A 22011-nucleotide genomic window follows, 5' to 3' on the forward strand; every position below is an offset into this window, starting at 1 on the left:
ACACACAGTGGTGTGCCTCATTTTGGGATCTACTAGCTTGATGACTGCTGAAAAATGATCTTACTTCTTTGTGTCGCAGCTTATCCGTGGGTGAAATAAATGAATGTTAACATCATTTGGAAAATGACATGAAACCTCTGGGTGAGCAGCAATTTAAAAAGCCTCTATTAGTCATTATCTTTAGGACTTATCCTTTTCCATTCCTAGATACTTCTTTTTAGTGAAGGAAGTGGTTGCTGTTTCTTTTACAAAGTGATGCTGCATTAATCATCTTTTTGCCTTGAAGGTGACTGAATATAAAGATGAAGGAAAGAGCTGAAAACATCAGTTGCAGTTAAAGCTCCCTAAAATTACCTGTTTTCTGATAGTGAGATTTATTTTGGTAAATTTTAAATTATACCTTTTCTACACATTCTTTAGAATTTCAAAAGTCACTTTAAGACCCTTCATTAACAAAAACTATCTGTATGATACTATTTGATCTGATGCTCAGATCTCTCCTGTCTTTAAACACACAGTGGATGCCATTAGTCTTCTCATGGTCAGACATTAAGTAGGCCCTACGTTTTACTCACCTTTGTATGTAGAAGAATCTTGCCAGGCTTTCATCTCACACTGCACTTTTCAATTAAGACTAGTGCAGCAGCGAGGATGGCAGAAGAGCTTTTATTCTTTACCCAGTGAATGAAACGAAAAGTATCATTCTATGAATTCCAAAAGTTCAATATCGCTTTGCCGATTATGCATCATCACTAACTCTGCGCGAACAGCTTGCAGGCAAAAAAGGCTGATATCCTCTGTTGTGATAACCTGAAGAATTCATACCAACCAACCCTCACTGAGATCCTCCGGGCTTGTAGTTTCCATTCTTTTTCTAGTGTCTTTCAACCACTCCTGTTTCAGTTTTGGCAGTACAGATACCTGTTGAAGCTAGAACTTGTTTCATGCTGCTCTAACAAATAATCATAATGTTCAGCAATGAGAACATGGAAAAAGATGGTCTGAACAGAAGAAAAAACATCAATTTGAGCACTACATTATGTCTGTATAGCTGGAGAGTGAGCAGTAATCTGTTAAATAAAACTGGAGAGAAATAACCATATGCCTCTCTTCTCAAATCTCCTTTTCATTCTTAACTCATAATAAAGACAGTACAGAACTTTGTGGATTAATGGCTTTCTGAGGTTAATGATCCTTGTTTGTGTTGAGATCTATACACACTGCCTGGCTGGTCACAAATCTCTGGAAAATGTTTTGCTCCTCTGACCAGTAAAGCCCATCTAAGTACTGTGCATTTCACAGATTATGCCAGAATCTGTGACTGGAGAAGTTGGATACTTTAGTCCTTCTCCTGATTATAGCAAACTCTCAAGGAAAATATCTGAATTTCATAAGAAGCCACAACCACTGACATAAAAAGAAGTGACTCATGTTCTTAAGTCGTCTAATGAGAAAAATTAGAAGGATGAAACATTTACTTAGTAACAAGTACCTAGTACAAGAACCATATAATGGTAGCATTGTGATGACTTTTCTGTAGCAAAATACATTATTATACATATATACGTCCACTACTTCACCTTAAAATGCATACTTCTGCAATCTTTCACAGAATCCTAGAATGGCTGAGGTTGGAAAGGACCTCTGGAGATCAACCACCCCTGCTCAAGCAGTGACACTTAGAGCCAGTTGCCCAGGGCCATATCCAGACAGCATTTAAATATCACCAACGATGAAGACCACAATTCTTTAGGCAAGATGTGTCAGTTATTAGTCACCTTCACAGTGAAAAAGTTTCCTGACATTCAGATGAAACCTCATGCGTTTCAGTTTGCGCCCATTGCCTCTTGAGTAGCTTTGCAATGACATGTCAGCTTTCTCAGCACTTGTGGGTGCATCGTACTAAGGCCCATGGATTTATGCATGTCCAGTTTGCTTAAGGATTCCCTGATCTGACCTCTTTCCACCAAGCATACATTTTACTTGCTCCAGACTTTTCCACTGGTCTCAACCTGGGATTCCAGAAGGCTAGTCTTCCAAAGACTAAGGCATAAACACCCAATTTCACCAGGCAAGAAGGATGAAGACATATTTTCATTATCCAGCCAACATAACTGATATGTTACAGGGAAAATTAACATGGTAATAGAAAAACTAAAAGCAAGATAGAAAAGGAGGTTTGCTTGGTCCCAGGCTGGCTCTTCCAAGTATTACTAGTTTGGGCTCTATGTTGCATAGAGATAACTACACTGCTCCAAAGCAGTACTAGAGCCAGTGGTTCTGCTGGACTACAGTTCTCACTACACAGCTCTCTCCATCCAGAACACAGATAATTCACAATTTAAGAATAACTGAAAAATGATTGCTATCAATCCTCAGGGATAAAGGCTTTAGTAACATGAGTTCTGAATAGACCCTCATTTCACAATTACTAAAGAATATATATATTTCTGTGCATCTATTTAAACATGGGAGCTTTTGATCCTCTGTTCTTCCTCCCCACCCTTTTCAGGGCAGTTCTACAGAAATCCAACAATCAAAATTGCTTTTGTAATTTTGTAAATTCCTAGCTGCAAAATGCGAGCTGAGAACTTAAGTCTTCTAGGAGATAAATACCTCCTCCAAGCAAATGGGAATGTATGTTTTCTTCCTAGTTGATTATCTGCAGCCGCTGGTCTGGGATTTTATGCCAGACATCAGTATGTTCAAAGTCAGTCCGTATATATGCAGAGCACAGATCAATTATTAACTGCATCCTCAGCCTTTCCTGCTCAATGTAGTCCAATTACAGTTCCCTTGTTTTTCCCTTGTGGGTCTCCAGAACATCTCTTGACCCTTCATTAAGGCAAAAAAAAAACTTCAAGAGTACAAACACGTCCATGAATTCAGCTAATGAGACAGATCCTTCAGTTTTCTCCTCTTGGAAAGCAGACAAAGAAATCTGCCAGAGCTCTTGGCTGAATGTTGTGGCTGCTTCTCCTTTCAAGTTAGTTTTGCACACTTAAGAGATTTAGAGCTCCATATGCTAAAAAGAAAGAAACAAACAAACAAACTGGTTTTGGGCTCCAAGTCCACACCTTCCCTCAAAGACTTCTTAGTGCTGGATTTGAACTGAAAATTCTAATCAGCATTCCTACTTCCTGTGAAGTGTGCTCTAGAGCAGGGAATCATCCAAATGACCAGAGATGTTTCTAATCACACAAGTTTCCTTATTTACATAAAGAATCTGATTGGAGGTCTCCTGCCACCTCAACCCTTTCTACTCGTGCCACAGCTAGCCCTCCATTCACAGGCCACTGGGGAAAATTCCTTGCACATTCACCATTCCCAATCAATCTCTCACTAGCCCCCCAGTCAGTAAATAACATGGGATTTCAGGACAAACTACAACAACTACATGAAATTACATTTAAAACCATATAGTACTACCTGTCATACAAAATAATTTAATGGCTGTGAACTAGAGCTAGACTGGGAACAATTCTCAGTCACTCACAGACAGTTGCTTGAAAACTAGTCTCTTCAACAAAGCTGTCCCCCACACTTCCCAACACAACTCACTTTCCTGCTCCTGATCTGGTAAAAACAGTTATGCCTGAAACTTGTCACCATTTTCCATTTCAGCCACATAAACTGTGCAGGTTCCTCAATGCAGATAGAGGATCTTTCTGCAGCAGTTAGTCATGTACTGTGGTAACCAAATTCCAAAACTAAAACCTCCAAGGTGGTAAAGTAAAAGAAGCAGCAAAATCACCCCCAAAACCCACGCCAGTATTTCAGTAAGTTTTATTTTACCTAATTATTTTAGTTTTCCCCATTGAACTCCAGAGGGCACAGCAAGAACAGTATCAAAATATTCTTTGTGTCAAAGACTGAACTACATTTTTTGCCTTTCTTTATCATTGAATGACAAGAGCCTTGGTTTTGCTTGAGAAAAGCTGTTGAAGATGCTTAGAATTAAACTTGCCTAGGGATAGTAAGGATAACAGGAAGGGATTCTACAGGTACGTAGCAAATAAAAAACAGACTAGGGAGAACGTAGGCCCCCTCAGGAAGCTCTCGGGAGAAGTGGCTACACAGGATTTGGAGAAGGCTGAGGTTCTGAATGACTTCTTTGCCTCGGTCTTCACTGGCAAAGGCTCTGACCACACCACCCAAGTCTTGGAAGGCAGATGCAGGGACTGTGAGAATGAAGACCTTGTGCCCACTGTATGAGAGGATCTGGTTCGAAACCATCTTAAAAATCTGAACGTGCACAAGTCCATGGGTCCTGATGAGATCCATCTGCAGGTCCTGAAGGAGCTGGCAAATGAAGTTGCGAAGCCACTGGCCATCATATTTGAGAAATCATGGCAGTCAGGAGAAGTTCCCAACAACTGGAAAGAGGGAAATATAACCCCCATTTTCAAGAAGGGGAAAATGGATGACCCAGGGAATTACAGACCAGTCAGTCTCACCTCTGTGCCTGGCAAAATCTTGGAGCAGATTCTCCTGGAAGGCATGCTAAGGCACATGAAAAACAACAAGGTGCTTGGTGACAGCCAGCATGGCTTCACTAAGGGGAAACCCTGCCTGACCAATTTGCTGGCCTTCTATGATGGGGCTACAGAACTGATGGACAGAGGTACAGCAGTTGATGTCATCTACCTGGACTTCTGTAAAGCGTTTGACACTGTCCCACATGACATCCTTGTCTCTAAATTGGAGAGACATCAATTTGATGGATGGACCACTCAGTGGACAAAGAACTGGCTGGATGGCTGCACACAAAGAGTGGCTCAATGTCCAGCTGGAGACCAGTAACGAGTGGTGTCCCTCAGGGATTGGTGTTGGGACCAGTCTTGTTTAACATCTTTGTCACTGACATGGAGAATGGGATCGAGTGCACCCTCAGCAAGTTTGCCGATGACACCAAGCTGTGTGGTTCGGTTGATATGCTGGAGGGAAGGAATGCCATCCAGAGGGACCTTGGCACGCTTGTGAGGTGGGACAATGCCAACCTCATGATGTTTAACCATGCCAAGTGCAGGTCCGACACCTAGGTTGGAGCAATGCCAGGCACAGCTACAGGTTGGGCAAAAAAGAGATTCAGAGCAGCCCTGTGGAGAAGGACTTGGGGGTGTTGGTTGATGAGAAAATGAACATGAGCTGGTTTCAGTGTGCGCTTGCAGCCCAGAAAGCCAACCATATACTGGGCTGCATCAAAAGGAAAGTGACTAGCAGGTCGAAGGAGGTGATCCTGCCCCTCTACTCTGCTCTTGTGAGACCTCACCTGGAGTATTGTGTGCAGTTCTGGTGTCCTCAACATAAAAAGGACATGGAACTGTTGGAACAAGTCCAGAGGAGGGCCAGGAGGATGATCAGGGTACTGGAGCACCGCCTGTATGAAGACAGGCTGAGGAAGTTGGGGCTGTTCAGCCTGGAGAAGGGAAGGCTGCGTGGAGACCTCATAGCAGCCTTGCAGTATCTGAGGGGAGGCTATATGGATGCTGGGGAGAGACTCTTCATTAGAGACTGTAGTGACAGGACAAGGGGTAACGGGTTAAAACTTAACCAGGGGAAGTTTAGGTTGGATATAAGAAGGAAATTCTTTCCTGTTAGGGTGGTGAGGCACTGGAATGGGTTGCCCAGGGATGTTGTGAATGCTCCATCCCTGTCAGTGTTCAAGACCAGGTTGGACGAGGCCTTGGGTGATATGTTTTAGCGTAAGGTGTCCCTGCCCATGGCAGGGGGGTTGGAACTAGATGATCTTAAGGTCCTTTCCAACCCTATTGATTCTATGAAACTATGATTCTATGATGGGGCTATGGAACCAACGGACAGGGGTAGAGGAGTTGATGTCACCTACCTGGACTTGTGCAAAGCGTTTGACACTGTCCCACACGACATCCTTGTCTCTAAATTGTAGAGACATCAATTTGATGGATGGACCACTCGGTGGATAAAGAACAGGCTGGATGGCCGCACACAAAGAGTTGTAGTCAATGGCTCAATGTCCAGCTGGAGACCAGTAACGAGTGGCGTCCCTCAGGGATCAGTGCTGGGACCAGTCTTGTTCAACAACTTTGTCACTGACATGGACAGTGGGATTGAGTGTGCCCTCAGCAAGTTTGCTGATGACACCAAGCTGTGTGGTTCAGTTGATACCCTGGAGGGAAGGAATGCCATCCAGAGGGACCTTGACACACTTGTGAGGTGGGCTGATGCCAACCTCGTGAAGTTTAACCATGCCAAGTGCAAGGTCCAACACCTGGGTCGGAGCAATCCCAGGCACAGCTACAGGTTGGGCAGAGAAGAGATTCAGAGCAGCCCTGTGGAGAAGGACTTGGGGGTGTTGGTTGGTGAGAAAATGAACATGAGCCAGCAGTGTGCGCTCGCAGCCCAGAAAGCCAACTGTATCCTGGGCTGCATCAAAAGGAGCGTGACCAGCAGGACGAAAGAGGTGATCCTGCCCCTTTACTCTGCTCTTGTGAGACCTCACTTGGAGTATTGTGTGCAGTTCTGGTGTCCTCAACATGAAAAGGACATGGAACTGTTGGAACAAGGCCAGAGGAGGGCCAGGAGGATGATCAGGGGACTGGAGCACCTCCTGTATGAAGATAGGCTGAGAAAGTTCGGGCCGTTCAGCCTGGAGAAGAAAAGGGTGCGTGGAGACCTCATAGCAGCCTTCCAGTATCTGAAGGGTCCTATAGGGATGCTGGGGAGGGACTCTTCCTTAGGGACTGTAGTGACAGGACAAGGGGTAACGGGTTAAAACTTAACCAGAGGAAGTTTAGATTGGATATAAGGAAGAAGTTCTTTACTGTTAGGTTGGTGAGGGACTGGAATAGTTTGCCCAGGTAGGTTGTGAATGCTCCATCCCTGTCAGTGTTCAAGACCAGTTTGGACGAGGCCTTGGGTGATATGGTTTAGTGAGGTGTCCCTGCCCATGGCAGGGGGGTTGGAACTTCATGATCTTAAGGTCCTTTCCAACCTTAACTATTCTATGATTCTATGATTCTAACAGACTTGCAAGCCAAAACCAGTAAGAATAATTCACATGTTCAACAGCAAGTCTGCTTCTGACTTAGAGACAGAAGGAGATTACAGTAGATTTCTAGTTTATTAGAAATAAAAACCAACATTAGTACCTTCTCACTGATGTCATTTCCTTCTTTTTTTGCAGAGTATTAACTCAGCTTACCTCTATTACAGGTTTTGCTTTCTTTTCCTGTTTGTTTTAGTTATCAGCTGATATCAGCTGACCTTTACAGAACAGGGTAGTGGAGTTCATCTACGTCCTGCTACTGTATTCTGAGTATCAGTCCTAACAAAAGAATTACTCAAGCTGTTGTAATTTGCATTTTTTTTTAATCTGTGCCTTTTTAACTTGACTTTAATCTCTCCTATCCAATTTCAGAGTCTTGATTTCCAAAAGAAATGGAGAACAGAGCTCACTGTGACAGCAGTAGGTAGTAGATAGAAAAAAATTAAGAAAAGGACTCAAATTGTTTAGTTTCTCATGAGATCAGATAATATATACAGATAAATTTTCAATCACAGTTAGGATATTTGATGCTGTATATCTGCTGATTTCTAGACTATGAGTCATATTGTCTTCATGGAGAAAGCCAACACTGAGAATCGCAGACTTGGGAAAACGTTTTCTAGACAATACACTTTGTCATATTCATATCTTACCTGATTACTTGCAGGGGGGAAGGAAGATGAAGAAAGGAGAAGCACTAACAGTTTCTTTCTTAACATTTTTCTCCCCCGTCAATTATTGTCTTTAGGGATGAAGACAAAGATACTAATACTAAGGTACTGTTAGGTTCGTGAAATCACATAATGCAAAAATGTATGGTGAAAATTTAACCTATTTTCTTCTAGGCAGTAGCTTCCCATGATGTGAATAACTTCTGTGGACTAACACACTGAAAAGGCTAATTAGAGACATTTACCCATTTTCTGTACCTTGGTAATTGATACTATAACTAGAAATTTCTACAGCATTGATATTATACTAACACTACCAATTACTACAGTACTGTTAATCTTTTTAATGTGGGATCAGTGGGACTATGTGAGCTTTACATACATGCTCATCTATATATACATATACATACCCATCTACATCTAATACATACACATTATATATATGTGCAAATTAAAAATCCATGGGTACAAAAGTTTGTCCTGTCTGGACAAAACAGACAAAACTGCAGAAAACAGGACAATACTAAGTTTTTGCATACAATTTTCAAACGCATATGTGTGATTTAGAAGTGTAAGCTTTAACTAATTTTGGGAAAAATCCCTAAATTACCTTTAAAAACAAGTTCCTAGAACTTATCCATAAACTGCCAGGACATGATCCAGTTGATCAAAGGTAAGAATAACCTTGTGATATAGATAAGCTCTTTGGGTGGGAACTGTTTCTAGAAGTATTAGCTGCTAGGCACTACCAAGTCTCTCATTTTCTAGGGGAAGGTCATCTGTATACAGACGTATACAGAGGTATAGAACTGTAGCTTCTACATTGACATATGGTGTTACCCAACATCTGTCATCACTTCATTTATGAACCACCTGCCCTCTAAGGCTCCAACGACTGGAAGGGCTTTCTGCTGTGAGCAGCATTGATTTGGGTGGGTGAAGCCATGAGTGGGCATGAGGAAATTTTATTTCCTTTCCCAGGCCTGACACTGGCCTGTTGGGTAACTCCAAATAAATCATTTTGTTACCACAATTCTAGTGTTTCAATCGATACATACTGTATCTTCTAATGATATAATCTACTTAACAGACAGTGCAAAGTGTGTTGGGGTTAAATGTGATTATTTCTTAATTTTACTGAAAACAATTGATTTTACAGGAAACATTTCACGCCTGACTGGATTAGACCATAGCTGCCTACTCAGGTTCACTTTCATATAAGCCCCTTTACATATAGACTAGCTATGAATAAGCCTTGCAGACACTTTCACTTCTTTAATGTTAAATATTTAACATGGAAAGTCTTAATTACCAGAAACATTCTTCTAATTGTCACTTTTATTAACTAATAATTTGCCTATTTTGTGGATAATAAAAAAGAGGAATAACATGGTACATGAGTAGTAGCTTGAAAACTACCTAGGAAAGGTAAAGTAGTAAGGTATACATACACTGTTCTAATACAGTTTCTTAACAAGTGGAATGGGTCTTGGGAGTATGGCAAAGAATATTACTGCTCACCTCTTAAGTGAGAATGCCCATTTCCATTTCACCAGGAGCCTAACCTTTATTTAACCAATCAGTTATCCAGCAGGGACCTTCTTAGGTCCTACTATACTGTCAAACTCCGCAAGATTCCTTGAAAATGAGCCAATAAGAGAGAACAAATTGCACTCACTTTTAATGCTACAAAGGACATTGGCATTCATAGTCCAGTAACTTTATGGCAAGTATAAACCTCTTAGAGGAAGAAAGAGTAACATATCTGAACATTATTTTCATTGGAATAATTTCAATTCCAATAAGACTAAAAATATGAAGATATGAGATTTAAAAAAGTGATTACATTTGCGACAAAAGGCAGAGAATATACATGACTGAAATCACTGTCTTGAAAGAATGACACAGAAGCATTCACAGAATAACCCTGAAAGAAACTCTGAGGATTTAACCAAGGTCAGCTAGCTATCTTAATAATTCTTTGTATATAGTGCTACATGTTATAGTACAGAGATTGAGAGCCTGACATCTCACCAACCTCCTAAATTACTGTTATCTTCATTTTACAAGCAAGTAAACAGAGGTACAGATCTGAGAAAAACACCACTGTTTAAACTGCCTGAGTGTGCTGCGAGTAGCTCCACCTAATTTCTGGAAGTACTGAGAGTCCCTATCTTCTTCAGAACCAAAGTGGAGATCTACAGATGGTACAGCTGTTAAAATGCAGGGCTTACCTCTGCTCCTGCTGAACTGCTACAAGAGATCCCAGTATCCTGACCCCAACCCCTTTCCCAATCACCATTAGAGTCCCTCCTTCCAGAATATCACAATTACAGCTTACTTATGATTGTATTTCATCAATAAAAGCCAATTGACTCATGTTTCTAAGGTCATTTTACGTTACTCTGGCAGCAGTTAAGGTGATTTGAATGGATGTTACATTTTCATTCACTTTAGAGCTATTTTTGATTCCCTGAGTGGCATCAAGAAACCAGAGTGTAACTAAGAAGCATTCAAACGTTTCACCTCAGCAGGGCCTAACCTCTGCCACGCTGGAGCTACGCACTGGAATATTCATATATCTGAAAATCATAAGCACTTGCCTCTGAGAGCAAATCAGAGATGTAAATCTAGGATTGGAGAGGAGAGAGAATTTCCTCAGTAGCTCCACTGCCCTGTTGTGACTTCCACTTAGGGGAGATGGGTCCAGGCTGATAATGTCCCAGCTGCCCCTCTCAGGGATTTAGATACTCATCTTGTGCCAGTCTGAATGCTAGACACATGATATAACCAGGAAATAAACTACTGAAAAGCCCATATAGAGAATAAAACTTTTTATTTCTTTCTCCCCTTACTAGTTTCATTTGACAGTACTTGAAAGCTTAGCTATTTTGGAATTTGCAAGGCTTCAGAGTGCTGTGGGTCATTTGGTCAAATGTACATATTCAACCACATAGCATTCATTTTCTATTCTTCTGCCACAGGCTAATGACTCACCAATATGCTTACTCATCACTTCCACTGCTCCAGTGCCTGATAACTCTTGAATAATTCAAATATCCCCATTTGTCTAGCTTGATGTTTGTCTGGAGAGAGTTTTCTGAAAGCACTGCAAAGACTCGGGAATCAGTCTTACTGAGAAGACATAGGCCTTATGCCCCTAAAATCTTAACATGCTTTCAAAGAGTCCCTATGCCATGTACCTTTTAATAGAAAACGGATTTACACCTCATGTTTTAGTCAGTGAACCCAGAAAACGGTAACATTTTCTGGCTTTAATATTCAGATGTACTGGCCATATTCCATTGAAACAACCCATGAAGAGCAATATGTGTGCCAAGACACAATGCGAAAGATAAGATTATAATATATTTCCCCACCAAGTGTTCTTGTACATTCATGGTATTTTGCATTCTCTTTTCTTGGAGGCCTAATGGATCTCAGTGTGGAATAAATAGCAAGGAATTGCTATTGTACAGTCTTGCCAAATGAAAGTCAAAGCACATTTTAAACCCCAACAACATGATTAAGCATGATTATTCAAAGACTGAATAGGCAAGTGTAGCACTGAATGCCAAATAAAGGGACATAAACAAGAGTGATGGCCATTTGCATGAACTGAACACCACAAAGTTGATAAAGTTGCAGACACAGAAATTAATTTAAATCAGAGCAGAATTCTATGCTATTCTCACAAAAAACTTAACACAGTTACACTGGTCTCCCTTTGGTAACAAATCAAGACTACTTACCATTTTTGGAGAGAATCACAGCCAAATATTCATGAAAGTAGGTGTTGATGTACAGCAGAAGGCTTGGAGTATGTGCTGTGAGAAAGCTAAATGCGATATTTTCCTTGGACACGACAGCATCCACATAAATGGCAGAGCTTGAGGTGCTTGCATTTTTTGTGACAGGATAAGGGTCTTGGAAAATATAGGTAACGGAAGTGCCAGCTTCAAATAATGCAGAAACCTCTGAAAACATACATAAATCAAGGGAATTTCAGCTACTGCATTTTCAGATCTCCAAGACAGGCATGGATATGAGCTGACTGCCTCAGAAGCAGTGTACTGCAAAATGCCCTGACCCACCAGTCCTTACTTTGGACAAGCAGCGTGTCCTTCCTTAGTCTGTTTGTGTATGGAGAGAGGCCTCTAAATTCAAGTGTTTTAGTACCAGAGTCAGAGCTCCACAACATGGAACAGCCCAAAATGTCTGTCAGCCAAATAAATGCTCAGTTCACCGCCTTCTGACAGCTGATTTGTAAGGCACTATTCTCTGTTTCTCCCCCATTAAAGACAATATATTTGTCCTTTCCAGTCTCCTTTATAAACAAAGTCATTATTAAAGCAAAACACTAACCCAAAGACAGCCAGTGAGTGAAGCTGTCTTTGGTAGCTCCAAAAGAAGAGAAACATTTACCTGTGCATGCTAAGAACCTGTGAACCAATGAACACAACATAGTCCAGCCATGAAATACACAGATGCGGTAAGAGCAGTTTTTTTCTAATGTGAGGTAAAGTCAGGATGATGATATCTTCAGCTACAGACTGACTGCAAGTACTTTCTCCAGTAAAGCAGTTCCACCTCTACAGCAGCATCTACTAACAGTATGCTATATGGTTATTTGATACACCTCTCATGCCATCGGTGCCAAATCGTCAGCTCATGTAACTGGGGACAGTTCTGTGGACTGCAGTGCAACTACACTGATTTACACCAGCAGGTGATGCAGCCCACTTAATAAACATAACTGTTTATTAACTGTGAGATGGCTGAGGGGCAGCCATGGAAATTAAAACACTCACATGGCACCTTGCTGTTATTGAGCAGGAGTTTTGCTAGTTCATTTGAATCCCCAAAAACTTGCTATCTAAATTGGGTGCTCTGTATTTGCCCTGCTCCTTTTTCTGGTACTGGCAACATCTCCCATGAGCCACCAGAAAGGTTCAGTAAAGGCACCTTCACTGGAGACTAAACTAGGTAAATCAGTTTTCTCCTGGATAATTCATGATTATTTTTCATGTGTCTTACGTAAGTTTGGATAGATGTCACAGAAATGGCAAAAAAAAACCCATAAAAAGACTACCTCGTTTTGCCATACCTTTGCTCTAAAACTCTGTAAATAAAAGGTCTCAAGGTTTTGTTAAGGTGGATGAAGTTTAAAACCAACCAAACAAAACATTCAGATTCAGGCTGACCACTGTTATGAGAAATTTCATTCCTATTTGTTTATTTCTGGGCCAATTATATGCAACTGAATACAGGGATCATTGTGGGATATAGCTGGTACCTTTAATAGGACAACTAATACTGTTCTAATTTCTGAGGCCATCACTGAAGTCCACAAATGGAGGTTCTACGCTGCTTAAGATAAAAAAATGCTGAAGGGATAGCTGATATTAGAACATTTTGTAACATGGGGACACCAAGCTGACATGGGTGAAACTGCTGTATTTCAGAGACCACTAAGGACTTAGGCTCAAAGCTTGCTGCCTACCGTCCTTGCAGAAAGGTCCTTCATATGCTGAGTTGGTACAATCACAGGAGTAACCATTATACTTCTCCACACATTTTGCTCCATTATGGCAGAGGTTACCGTAACTGCTGCAATGTCCTGGACATCCAGGTTTAACACCAGGTGTCATTTTAGCTTTCTCTTCAAGGTCAAGTTTCTGTCCATTTAAATCCAGAGATCGAATGCATCCCAAAAAGCCCTTTTGTCTGGAAGCTGTTCCCCCTGAAAAAGAGAGAAAAAAAAGACACACATTCATTGGTGAGTCTGCACAGCAACAAAAGCCCTGAAGCCCAATACAGAGGTACAAATACAAATCCATGAATTTTAGAAAGTACTCTCTCTTATATGCCTATGCATACAGTGGCAGAAGATGACAGAGGGACAGCCCTGGAAACTAAAGGTCTCTATCATTATGAAAGGACTAAAAAGCTGTATGTGACACTTTCTTGTTGCCATTCTTTTCTTTCCTGCTTTATCTACTGCCCTGTCTGGCATCTGAAATGCAAATTCATTTGGAAAAAAGATTAGCTTCTTTATCGTATGTCTGCATATCACCTAATACATGAGAAATCCAAACATAAAATATTTTTTTCCTATTTATTGCCTCAGTACAGAGGATAAATAATACTCTAATCTCAACAACAGCTGAGTCACACAAGCTGATGAGTCCATATAGTGGGGATGAATCATGTTCAGCATTGGGAAATGGGGAAGGGAAATGAGTCAGAATTTATGTATGACTGCCCAACCTGATGTTGCATGTGAATGGTTGCTGTAGGTAAGAAACATGTTCAGGTCACAGTTCTGTTATTTATTACAATTGTGAAACATAATCGCATTTTTTCCTAAAGAATAAGATGGTCTACCCAAGAGGGCAGTTCCATCTCTACAAAATCATAGAATCATAGAATAGTTAGGGTTGGAAAGAACCTTAAGATCATCAAGTTCCAACCCCCCTGCCATGGGCAGGGACACCTCACACTAAACCATATCACCCAAGGCCTCGTCCAACCTGGTCTTGAACACTGACAGGGATGGAGCATTCACAACATCCCTGGGCAAACTATTCCAGTCCCTTACCAACCTAAGAGGAAAGAACTTCTTCCTTATATCCAACCTAAACTTCCTCTGGTTAAGTTTTAACCCGTTACCCCTTGTCCTAGAGACTACAGTCTCTAATGAAGAGTCCCTCTCCAGCATCCCTATAGGCCCCCTTCAGATACTGGAAGGCTGCTATGAGGTCTCCAAGCAGCCTTCTCTTCTCCAGGATGAACAGCTCCAACTTCCTCAGCCTGTCTTCGTACGGGAGGTGCTCCAGTCCCCTGATCATCCTCCTGGCCCTCCTCTGGACTTGTTCCAACAGTTCCATGTCCTTTTTATGTTGAGGACACCAGAACTGCACACAATACTCCAAGTGAGGTCTCACAAGAGCAGAGTAAAGGGGCAGGATCACCTCTTTCGTCCTGCTGGTCACGCTCCTTTTGATGCAGGCCAGGATACGGTTGGCTTTCTGGGCTGCGAGCGCACACTGAAACCAGCTCATGTTCATTTTCTCATCAACCAACACCCCCAAGTCCTTCTCCACAGGGCTGCTCTGAATCTCTTCTTTGCCCAACCTGTAGCTGTGCCTGGCATTGCTCTGACCCAGGTGTAGGACCTTGCACTTGGCATGGTTAAACTTCACGAGGTTGGCATCAGCCCACCTCACAAGTGTGTCAAGGTCCCTCTGGATGGCATTCCTTCCCTCCAGGGTATCAACCGAACCACACAGCTTGGTGTCATCGGCAAACTTGCTGAGGGTGCACTCGATCCCATTCTCCATGTCAGTGACAAAGATGTTGAACAAGACTGGGTCCCAACACCGATCCCTGAGGGACGCCACTCGTTACTGGTCTCCAGCCGGACATTGAGCCATTGACCCCAACTCTTTGTGTGCAGCCATCCAGCCAGTTCTTTATCCACCGAGTGGTCCATCCATCAAATTGATGTCTCTACAATTTAGAGACAAGGATGTTGTGTGGGACAGTGTCGAACACTTTACAGAAGTCCAGGTAGATGACATCAACTGCTGTACCCCTGTCCATCAGTTCCATAGCCTCATCATAGAAGGCCAGCAAATTGGTCAGGAAGGATTTCCCCTTAGTGAAGCCATGCTGGCTGTCACCAAGCACCTTGTTGTTTTTCATGTGCCTTAGCATGCCATCCAGGAGAATCTGCTCCAAGATTTTGCCAGGCACAGAGGTGAGACTGACTGGTCTGTAATTCCCCGTGTCATCCATTTTCCCCTTCTTGAAAATGGGGGTTACACTTCCCTTTTTCCAGTCATCGGGAACTTCTCCTGACTGCCATGATTTCTCAAATATGATGGCCAGCGGCTTCGCAACTTCATTCACCAGCTCCTCCAGGACCCGCGGATGGATTTCATCAGGACCCATGGACTTGTGCCTGTTCAGATTTTTAAGATGGTTTCAAACCAGATCCTCTCCTACAGTGGGCCCAAGGTCTTCATTCTCGCAGTCCCTGCATCTGCCTTCCAAGACTTGGGTGGTGTGGTCAGAGTCTTTCTGCCCAATGAAATTGCTAAAAGTGTTACAATGAAGACACTTTTTCCATAAGAGATGGTCTCTGAGAATGATGTTAATAATGATTGTTAGTCTGTGAAAATATCACCATTTTTCTTACTGTAGGCTTTGTTTGGCAGTTGCCAATGTTTTGCTTTTGAAGATGCTGCAATTTTGATTGCTGCTAAGAAATCTAATTCTGCTTCAGAAGTTATCAGCATTTGTAGTTCTGAAATGCTAGCTTTATTAGTGATTTTACTACAAAATTAGTATGAAAGAAGCTATCTTTCCAAATTATTCTTCTGTAGAAGTTGGTTCTATATCAAAACGCATGAGATAAGAGCTTACATATATTGCTAAATCTTTGCAGAAGAGCATCTGTTTTTTTTTTGTAAACTGTTTAATTAAAGCAAGACTTCTGCAAACTAAGAAAATGAAGCAACAGTCTGAAAAGCAATCTTACCAAATCCCTATTGTTCTGCTATACCTTTCTAGTATATTTTAATTTCTGGTACACTAATAGCAGGAAAACTAGATTTGAATTAGAATAATTGAACTACAGGTAGTATGCATGAGACAGGTTTATTTCATGCTAATTTTATGATGCCTTTCTCAGACAAAAAAATACTCTCAAATTCCTCTTTAGCCAACTATTCTTTTCAGGTAAGAAAATGTTAGCTTACTTATTTTAAAGGTCATCTGAGCACAAGAATTGGAACTTCTGCATTTGCCGCACTGTGTACACACAATCATTTTCTTTGGAGATTTTGCTGCAAAGCCAAACATACCATACAGATTTTCCAATAATGTTCAAATAAGCAGAAGTGTGATTTCTCCCTTTAAGGTTACTAGCTACTCTGTTTTCTTTTGCATGGGAGGTTACCACAAATATCACAAGCATAAATGACAGTTTTCTTGCCTCTTCTCTCTGCACATATACAAATCCCAGCTGTAACATTTAGAGAATAAGTACAAACTATTGCTAACTATTTCCCAGGTGTAATGTTTATTGCACTACCCAAATTCTTCCTGCTCTCTAAAGCACTTTGGTAAACCATGTAAAATAAGTTTCTCAGTTTTTCTGTCTGGAGAGTGTGGGGCTTAACGGAGACCATCTAAATAATCCTAGATTCACACAGTATTGATCAAACAAATCTGTTTATTATGTGGGCATCTGAACAGTTTTCTTCAATTGATTAGAACTAATCTTTAAATACATTCCTGAGAATCAGAGAAAAATGAAAACAAAACAAAATTATTCCCCAAATTAGGCTTTACAAATTCTTCCTACTCTAAGAGACCGTTTGGACTGGACAATTTAATGGATATGACCTAAATGTTTTGTTCAGGAAAACAGATTTTAGGATAAGCCTCAGGACCATAAACACCGAGGTTAAGGGTGTTTCTTGCTGAGTGGAGGTGACAGTCAAATGAACCATGCTGTTTTATGTAGCTAAATTTTACTGAGAAGCCTTGGGGCAAGAAATAGAGAGTCAGAGAAGGGAGCAAGAAGCTCACAACTGGGCACTCACAATATATCTTGGTGACACATTTGGCTAAATAATTAACATTCTATTAATGCATGGAGGATTTGCTTTAAAAAGCAAAGGACTTTTTGTTGGTAAGAACTGGATTAGGGAGGCTGAAACAGCATTCTGGATTTACGTAACTGATACAAAGGAAAGGGCATGGGAGTACAAGAATCAATTATTATTACTTAGGAGTAGGAGAACTTGCTATGATATTCCTCAGAAAACATCTAAGTCACACTTGGTAGTCTCAAACTGAAAGCTGCACAAAGCTGTCAGGATACACAAGGATTAATTCTTCCTCCTAGCCTCCAAAATATCCCAAAGTGTCTACAGACTCCTTTAAAAGTAACAACAGTAAACAAAGTATGCCACTTCTTTTGCTCTCTTTCTTTTTCTCTGTTCCCAAGAAAGTTTCTCAGATGTTAACTCTGGAGTATGTTACATTTGGTCTGTGATTCACCTAAGAATTCCTTGCTCCCTTGCTCCCAAGTCAAAACTAGGAGCCTAAGCACTTAACTTTGCTAGTCTCTTTAACATACAAAATAAATATCACAGAAACTTCTGATCAAATGCTTTATGCATAAAATTAACTTCTTAGGATTTGTATTTTGCTTTTTTGACGTTACCAGTCTAAATGGAAATCCTGTTCTCCAAAAAGTCTGCGAGGACTGCTTTTCCCCTCCTCCTACTGGAGTGTTATGGTCATGCCTTTTCCACTACGTGAGAGGAGACGATGACACACCTCCTCGAGGAGGACAGGGACATACTGGGAGACAGGTAAACTATTCAAAAAGATGTCACTCATTTTGAATGCTGAAAGCCACCATCCACTGAAAGGAATGATTCTGCCAGTAATCTGCAAATTGGCCTGCTGCTGGGAAGTTTGGTGCAGTCAATATTATCTAGCCTCTATGTCTGCCTGGGATTTGCTCTTTCTACTGTAATTTTTTAAAATTAACAGAAGAAGCATAGCTTGTTGCAAGGATACCCATGCTGTGACTGAGGATCATAAAGCAGCCTAAAGAAGTTAGATACTCAAGACCCTTTGAAAGAAAGTGAGAAACGATTTTCTAACTCTTCTATGCTGCTTTAAAATCCAAGCTTGTTTGATTTTGAGTGTGCTGGCAGCAAAAAGTCATTTCTCCCTTCCACTTTGCACACACAGAAAGCTATCTCAGAAGCCTGCCACATAGAATCACTTAGATTGGAAACCCCTTCATCAGCGTCAGTGTGCAGAATGATGCAGGAACAAATATGTTATGGATTATAGGGGGAGTAGGGAGTAATATTATGTGCTGCTGCTTCTTTCCTTTTTACAATGCTGTTTACGCATTTGTTTTTCAGATGGATAAAATTCATTCCACCTGGTTGAGGTATTAAATCAGTTGCTTCCTATTAGATAATGGAATGAGACCATCACTAGAGACAAATTGTGACACATCTGTGTGTTGTTGGACTTCTGCCACCTTTTCCTGGAGCACCCAGTGACAGTGTCAGAATCAGGAGGCTGCCCAGGTCTCCATCTCTTCTGAAGTCATGAACAAGTTTGGCTTTCACTATGGTAGAGCTAAGGGATGAAGAAAGCACTCCTGAAAACATTAGATTTTCTGTCCCTTTTTTTCAGGGTTCAGTAAAAGTGTAGATTGGACAATTGAATGCAATATATTTAGCGCACAGTGAGAACTTTTCACCTCTTGGCTGAGATAAAGTAACTATGTCCTAGAGTTTGCTGTAAATATTAAGTACAATCAGAGAAAAATTTTGGTGGAAGTCACTGCTGCAGATCCATTGGACAAATCTGTTCCCCAAAGCATGGCTGCATTCAGATGAGGTACAGATTAACTTCAGCACCAAAAACAGCAGGACCTTTTCTGCACCACAGCTTCTACGCATCCACTCAATCCCCAGCTTATAGGGATACATGATGCTATTCTGTCCCTGGTGCAGGGCTTTGCATATGTCTTTGCTGACAAGTGTTCCTGTTGGCACATTTCTCTGTTGAGTTCCTTAATTGTCATGGATTTCCATGATGCAATTCATTGATTGTGTCACTTTAAAACCACCATCAGTTTTGTTCAGGGAACTTGTTTATTTTGCTGAGGCAGAAAACCAAGATTATAGGGAAACACTGCTTTTCAGATGTGAGATAGTAAGCAGTTAAATATCTGATATATCTGATTGGTGACTTACGGTAAATCTTTCATTTTTACTTCTTTAAAAAGTCACAATGAAAAATGTACAAAAGCCTATCCAGTCATTAAACTGTCTACATTTTATAACTGGAAACAGTACCTTGGTTAGATTTCTCTAATGCTTCTGAAGTGTCTAGCAGTTCAACCCTATTGCCTTCAGGCCTGGCTTCCCATAGAACATGTTCTTAGCATCATTTTGGCATTTAAGAAACAAGTGATTAGAAGCATGCTTCACACCAGGAAACAGAAACCTTTCACTGTGACAGTCTTAAGCCTCCCTTCTGTGAATTCTTCAGTGAACTTTCCTCTGACCGAGTCTTTCAGAGATCATTTTTGGTATAAATCAATATCTATGTGTGAAGGGGTCCTGGCCATTGATGCAGCTATACCTTTTAATTAACAGATTAATTCCTTATGTTTAGAGCCCAATAATTACTGCACACATGCACAATAAACAGCTCCAATAAATACCCCAAAATCTTCTTAAATCAAAGGGTGTGGATACACAGGTAAACTTTATTAAAATGAATTGACAGATCAAGATTTGCTGTAGCATTTCAGCTAAGAAAATCCATTTTATGGAAAGAATCAGTAGTTACATTAGTGGCCCTGAATAAGCAGCAGGTTACAACCCACTCCATCACTGAGAAGATTACTCAGAAAGACAGTGTTTGAATAAAGAAAAAGCAAAATTCCCTTTGTTATTCCTGATTATATTATGAAATACAAGATAGTCCCAATCTAGATTTCATTGGCAAGGGAGGTAGAGAAACAAAGTATATGCAAATGGAGAATTTTTTGTTTTGTTTTGTTTTAAAGGTCGCCTTCAGTTAAAATAACTGTATTTGCTATGACTGTGTTCATACTTCTCTCATACATGCACTCTATGGCCAAATAAGGGTTTTGGCACGCATGCTTGAAGGAACAGACTTTAAGACCACACCATCATCAGCCTTTGCCCCAGAAGTTTTTATGATGAATTTGTGCCTTTTACATTGCATCTAAAAAGAGAGATCACATTTCCTACAGCAAGTTACAGATTCAGTGATGCACAAGAAAAAATACTAGAATTCCTTGGCCATAAATACGTTTCAAGCAATCTTAGACCCTAAACATATACATCTAGTATAAACATCTCTATACATTTATAAACATTATACATCTAGTATAGTCAAGCTATGGTTAGGGCTTTAAGTGTAAATGCAGTAGTCTGGATTTACTTTATGTTGCCTAGACAGGAGTGGAAGAAGAGAAAGAACAATAGGTCACCACATGCAAGCTCAATGAACCAATAGCATTACCAAGGTATGGACATGGAAATACCGTATATATCTACAGAAACCCTTACATGGTGCCTACCTACAAATAATTGGCTGTTGAGCTGCAAGCGGAAATGCCCCTCAGCAGGTGCCTCCAGGACCTTCTTGGGCAGGCTGTCCACCTGGAGAGAGGTTTGCTTAAGGTTCCTCTCTGCTCGGACATAATGCCACTGGTTGTCATTCAGGGGTGCAGGAGACTGCACGGTGGCTTCTCTGGGGCCATTCCCAACATCTATGGAGAAGGCAATCTCTTTGGGAGCTGGAATAGATAAATAGATATGAACAGGAAGTGAAGGTCTGAATTAAATTACAGTTTTGACATCAAGAAACCTTACATAAGTGTAGGGTCCATTAACTTTTATGTCAGCAAATAGTACAGCATCATTTACCTCCCATCTACACAGCAACTTATACATAAATCTATGCCTGCAGCCTCACTGTTTGATCTCTCCTGTGATTATGCTTGGCTGTGTGTACCCATCTTTTCTATAACAATTGCAGTGCTCTAGAAATACTAGCTCTCTTTTACTTCAAAAAGTGCCAAAAGCTGTACAGAAGTCACACAATGGTAGCAAAAGATTTTTGACAAATAACCATAAGATGAAAGAAAGGATAAAGGAGCTCTTTCTGCCTAAATCTTTCCAAATGCATGTACTTAACAATTACAGAACGTGGCTGCATATAGTAGAAGAGAATCCTAGAAGCATTTGTTTGCCTGAATAAGCTGGACCTTTTTTTTTTTTTTTTTGTGATCCAAAACTAAAAAGGCATCCGTAACACATATCCAGAGATAGTGGGGCTCCTAGAAACAGGACCATAATTGAAACCCAACATCCATATAGGGAGGATTCCCTCTGTCGGAAGCCTGACAGGAGACAGAACTTTTTAACATTCATGCAACTGACTATTTTTCCTCTTCCTAAAACACTAAATATACCAGAAAGACCAAGACCCAGGTCCACAGACCACACAACCAGAGGCTGCGGATTGAAAATTTATAAAAAACTGTTATTTCAAGCCCAACAAATTGGATAGGCCTGGTTTTGAAGCTGCTTCTTAGATAGTTAAGATAGAAAACACTCCATAGGAATATACAAAGATCTATTCTGAGCCTCTGCATCTGCTAAAAGGCCATTTTCCTATGAAGCAGCTGGTCTGTGCAGCTTCCTTGATACAAGGCCTTTAGGC

The 22011-nt window shown here is 40.9% G+C and overlaps 1 protein-coding gene across 2 annotated transcripts in view; it reads right to left on the minus strand.

The window, feature by feature from the left end:
- CNTNAP5 (contactin associated protein family member 5) overlaps positions 1–22011 on the minus strand; it is a 298904-nt gene that overhangs the window by 26108 nt on the left and 250785 nt on the right. For both annotated transcript variants that reach the window (XM_057430057.1, XM_057430056.1), the window contains exons 17-19: positions 20864–21082; positions 13202–13441; positions 11451–11675 (exon numbers count right to left, since the gene is read on the minus strand). In XM_057430057.1, coding sequence (XP_057286040.1) covers positions 11451–11675; positions 13202–13441; positions 20864–21082 — 684 coding nt within the window. The remainder of the gene's footprint in view (positions 1–11450; positions 11676–13201; positions 13442–20863; positions 21083–22011) is intronic.

Source organism: Pezoporus wallicus, unplaced genomic scaffold (assembly GCF_028554395.1).
Source record: "Pezoporus wallicus isolate ANWC-B61680 ecotype Strahan unplaced genomic scaffold, APGP_CSIRO_Pwel_v1 contig_5261, whole genome shotgun sequence".
Lineage (NCBI taxonomy): Eukaryota > Metazoa > Chordata > Aves > Psittaciformes > Psittacidae > Pezoporus > Pezoporus wallicus.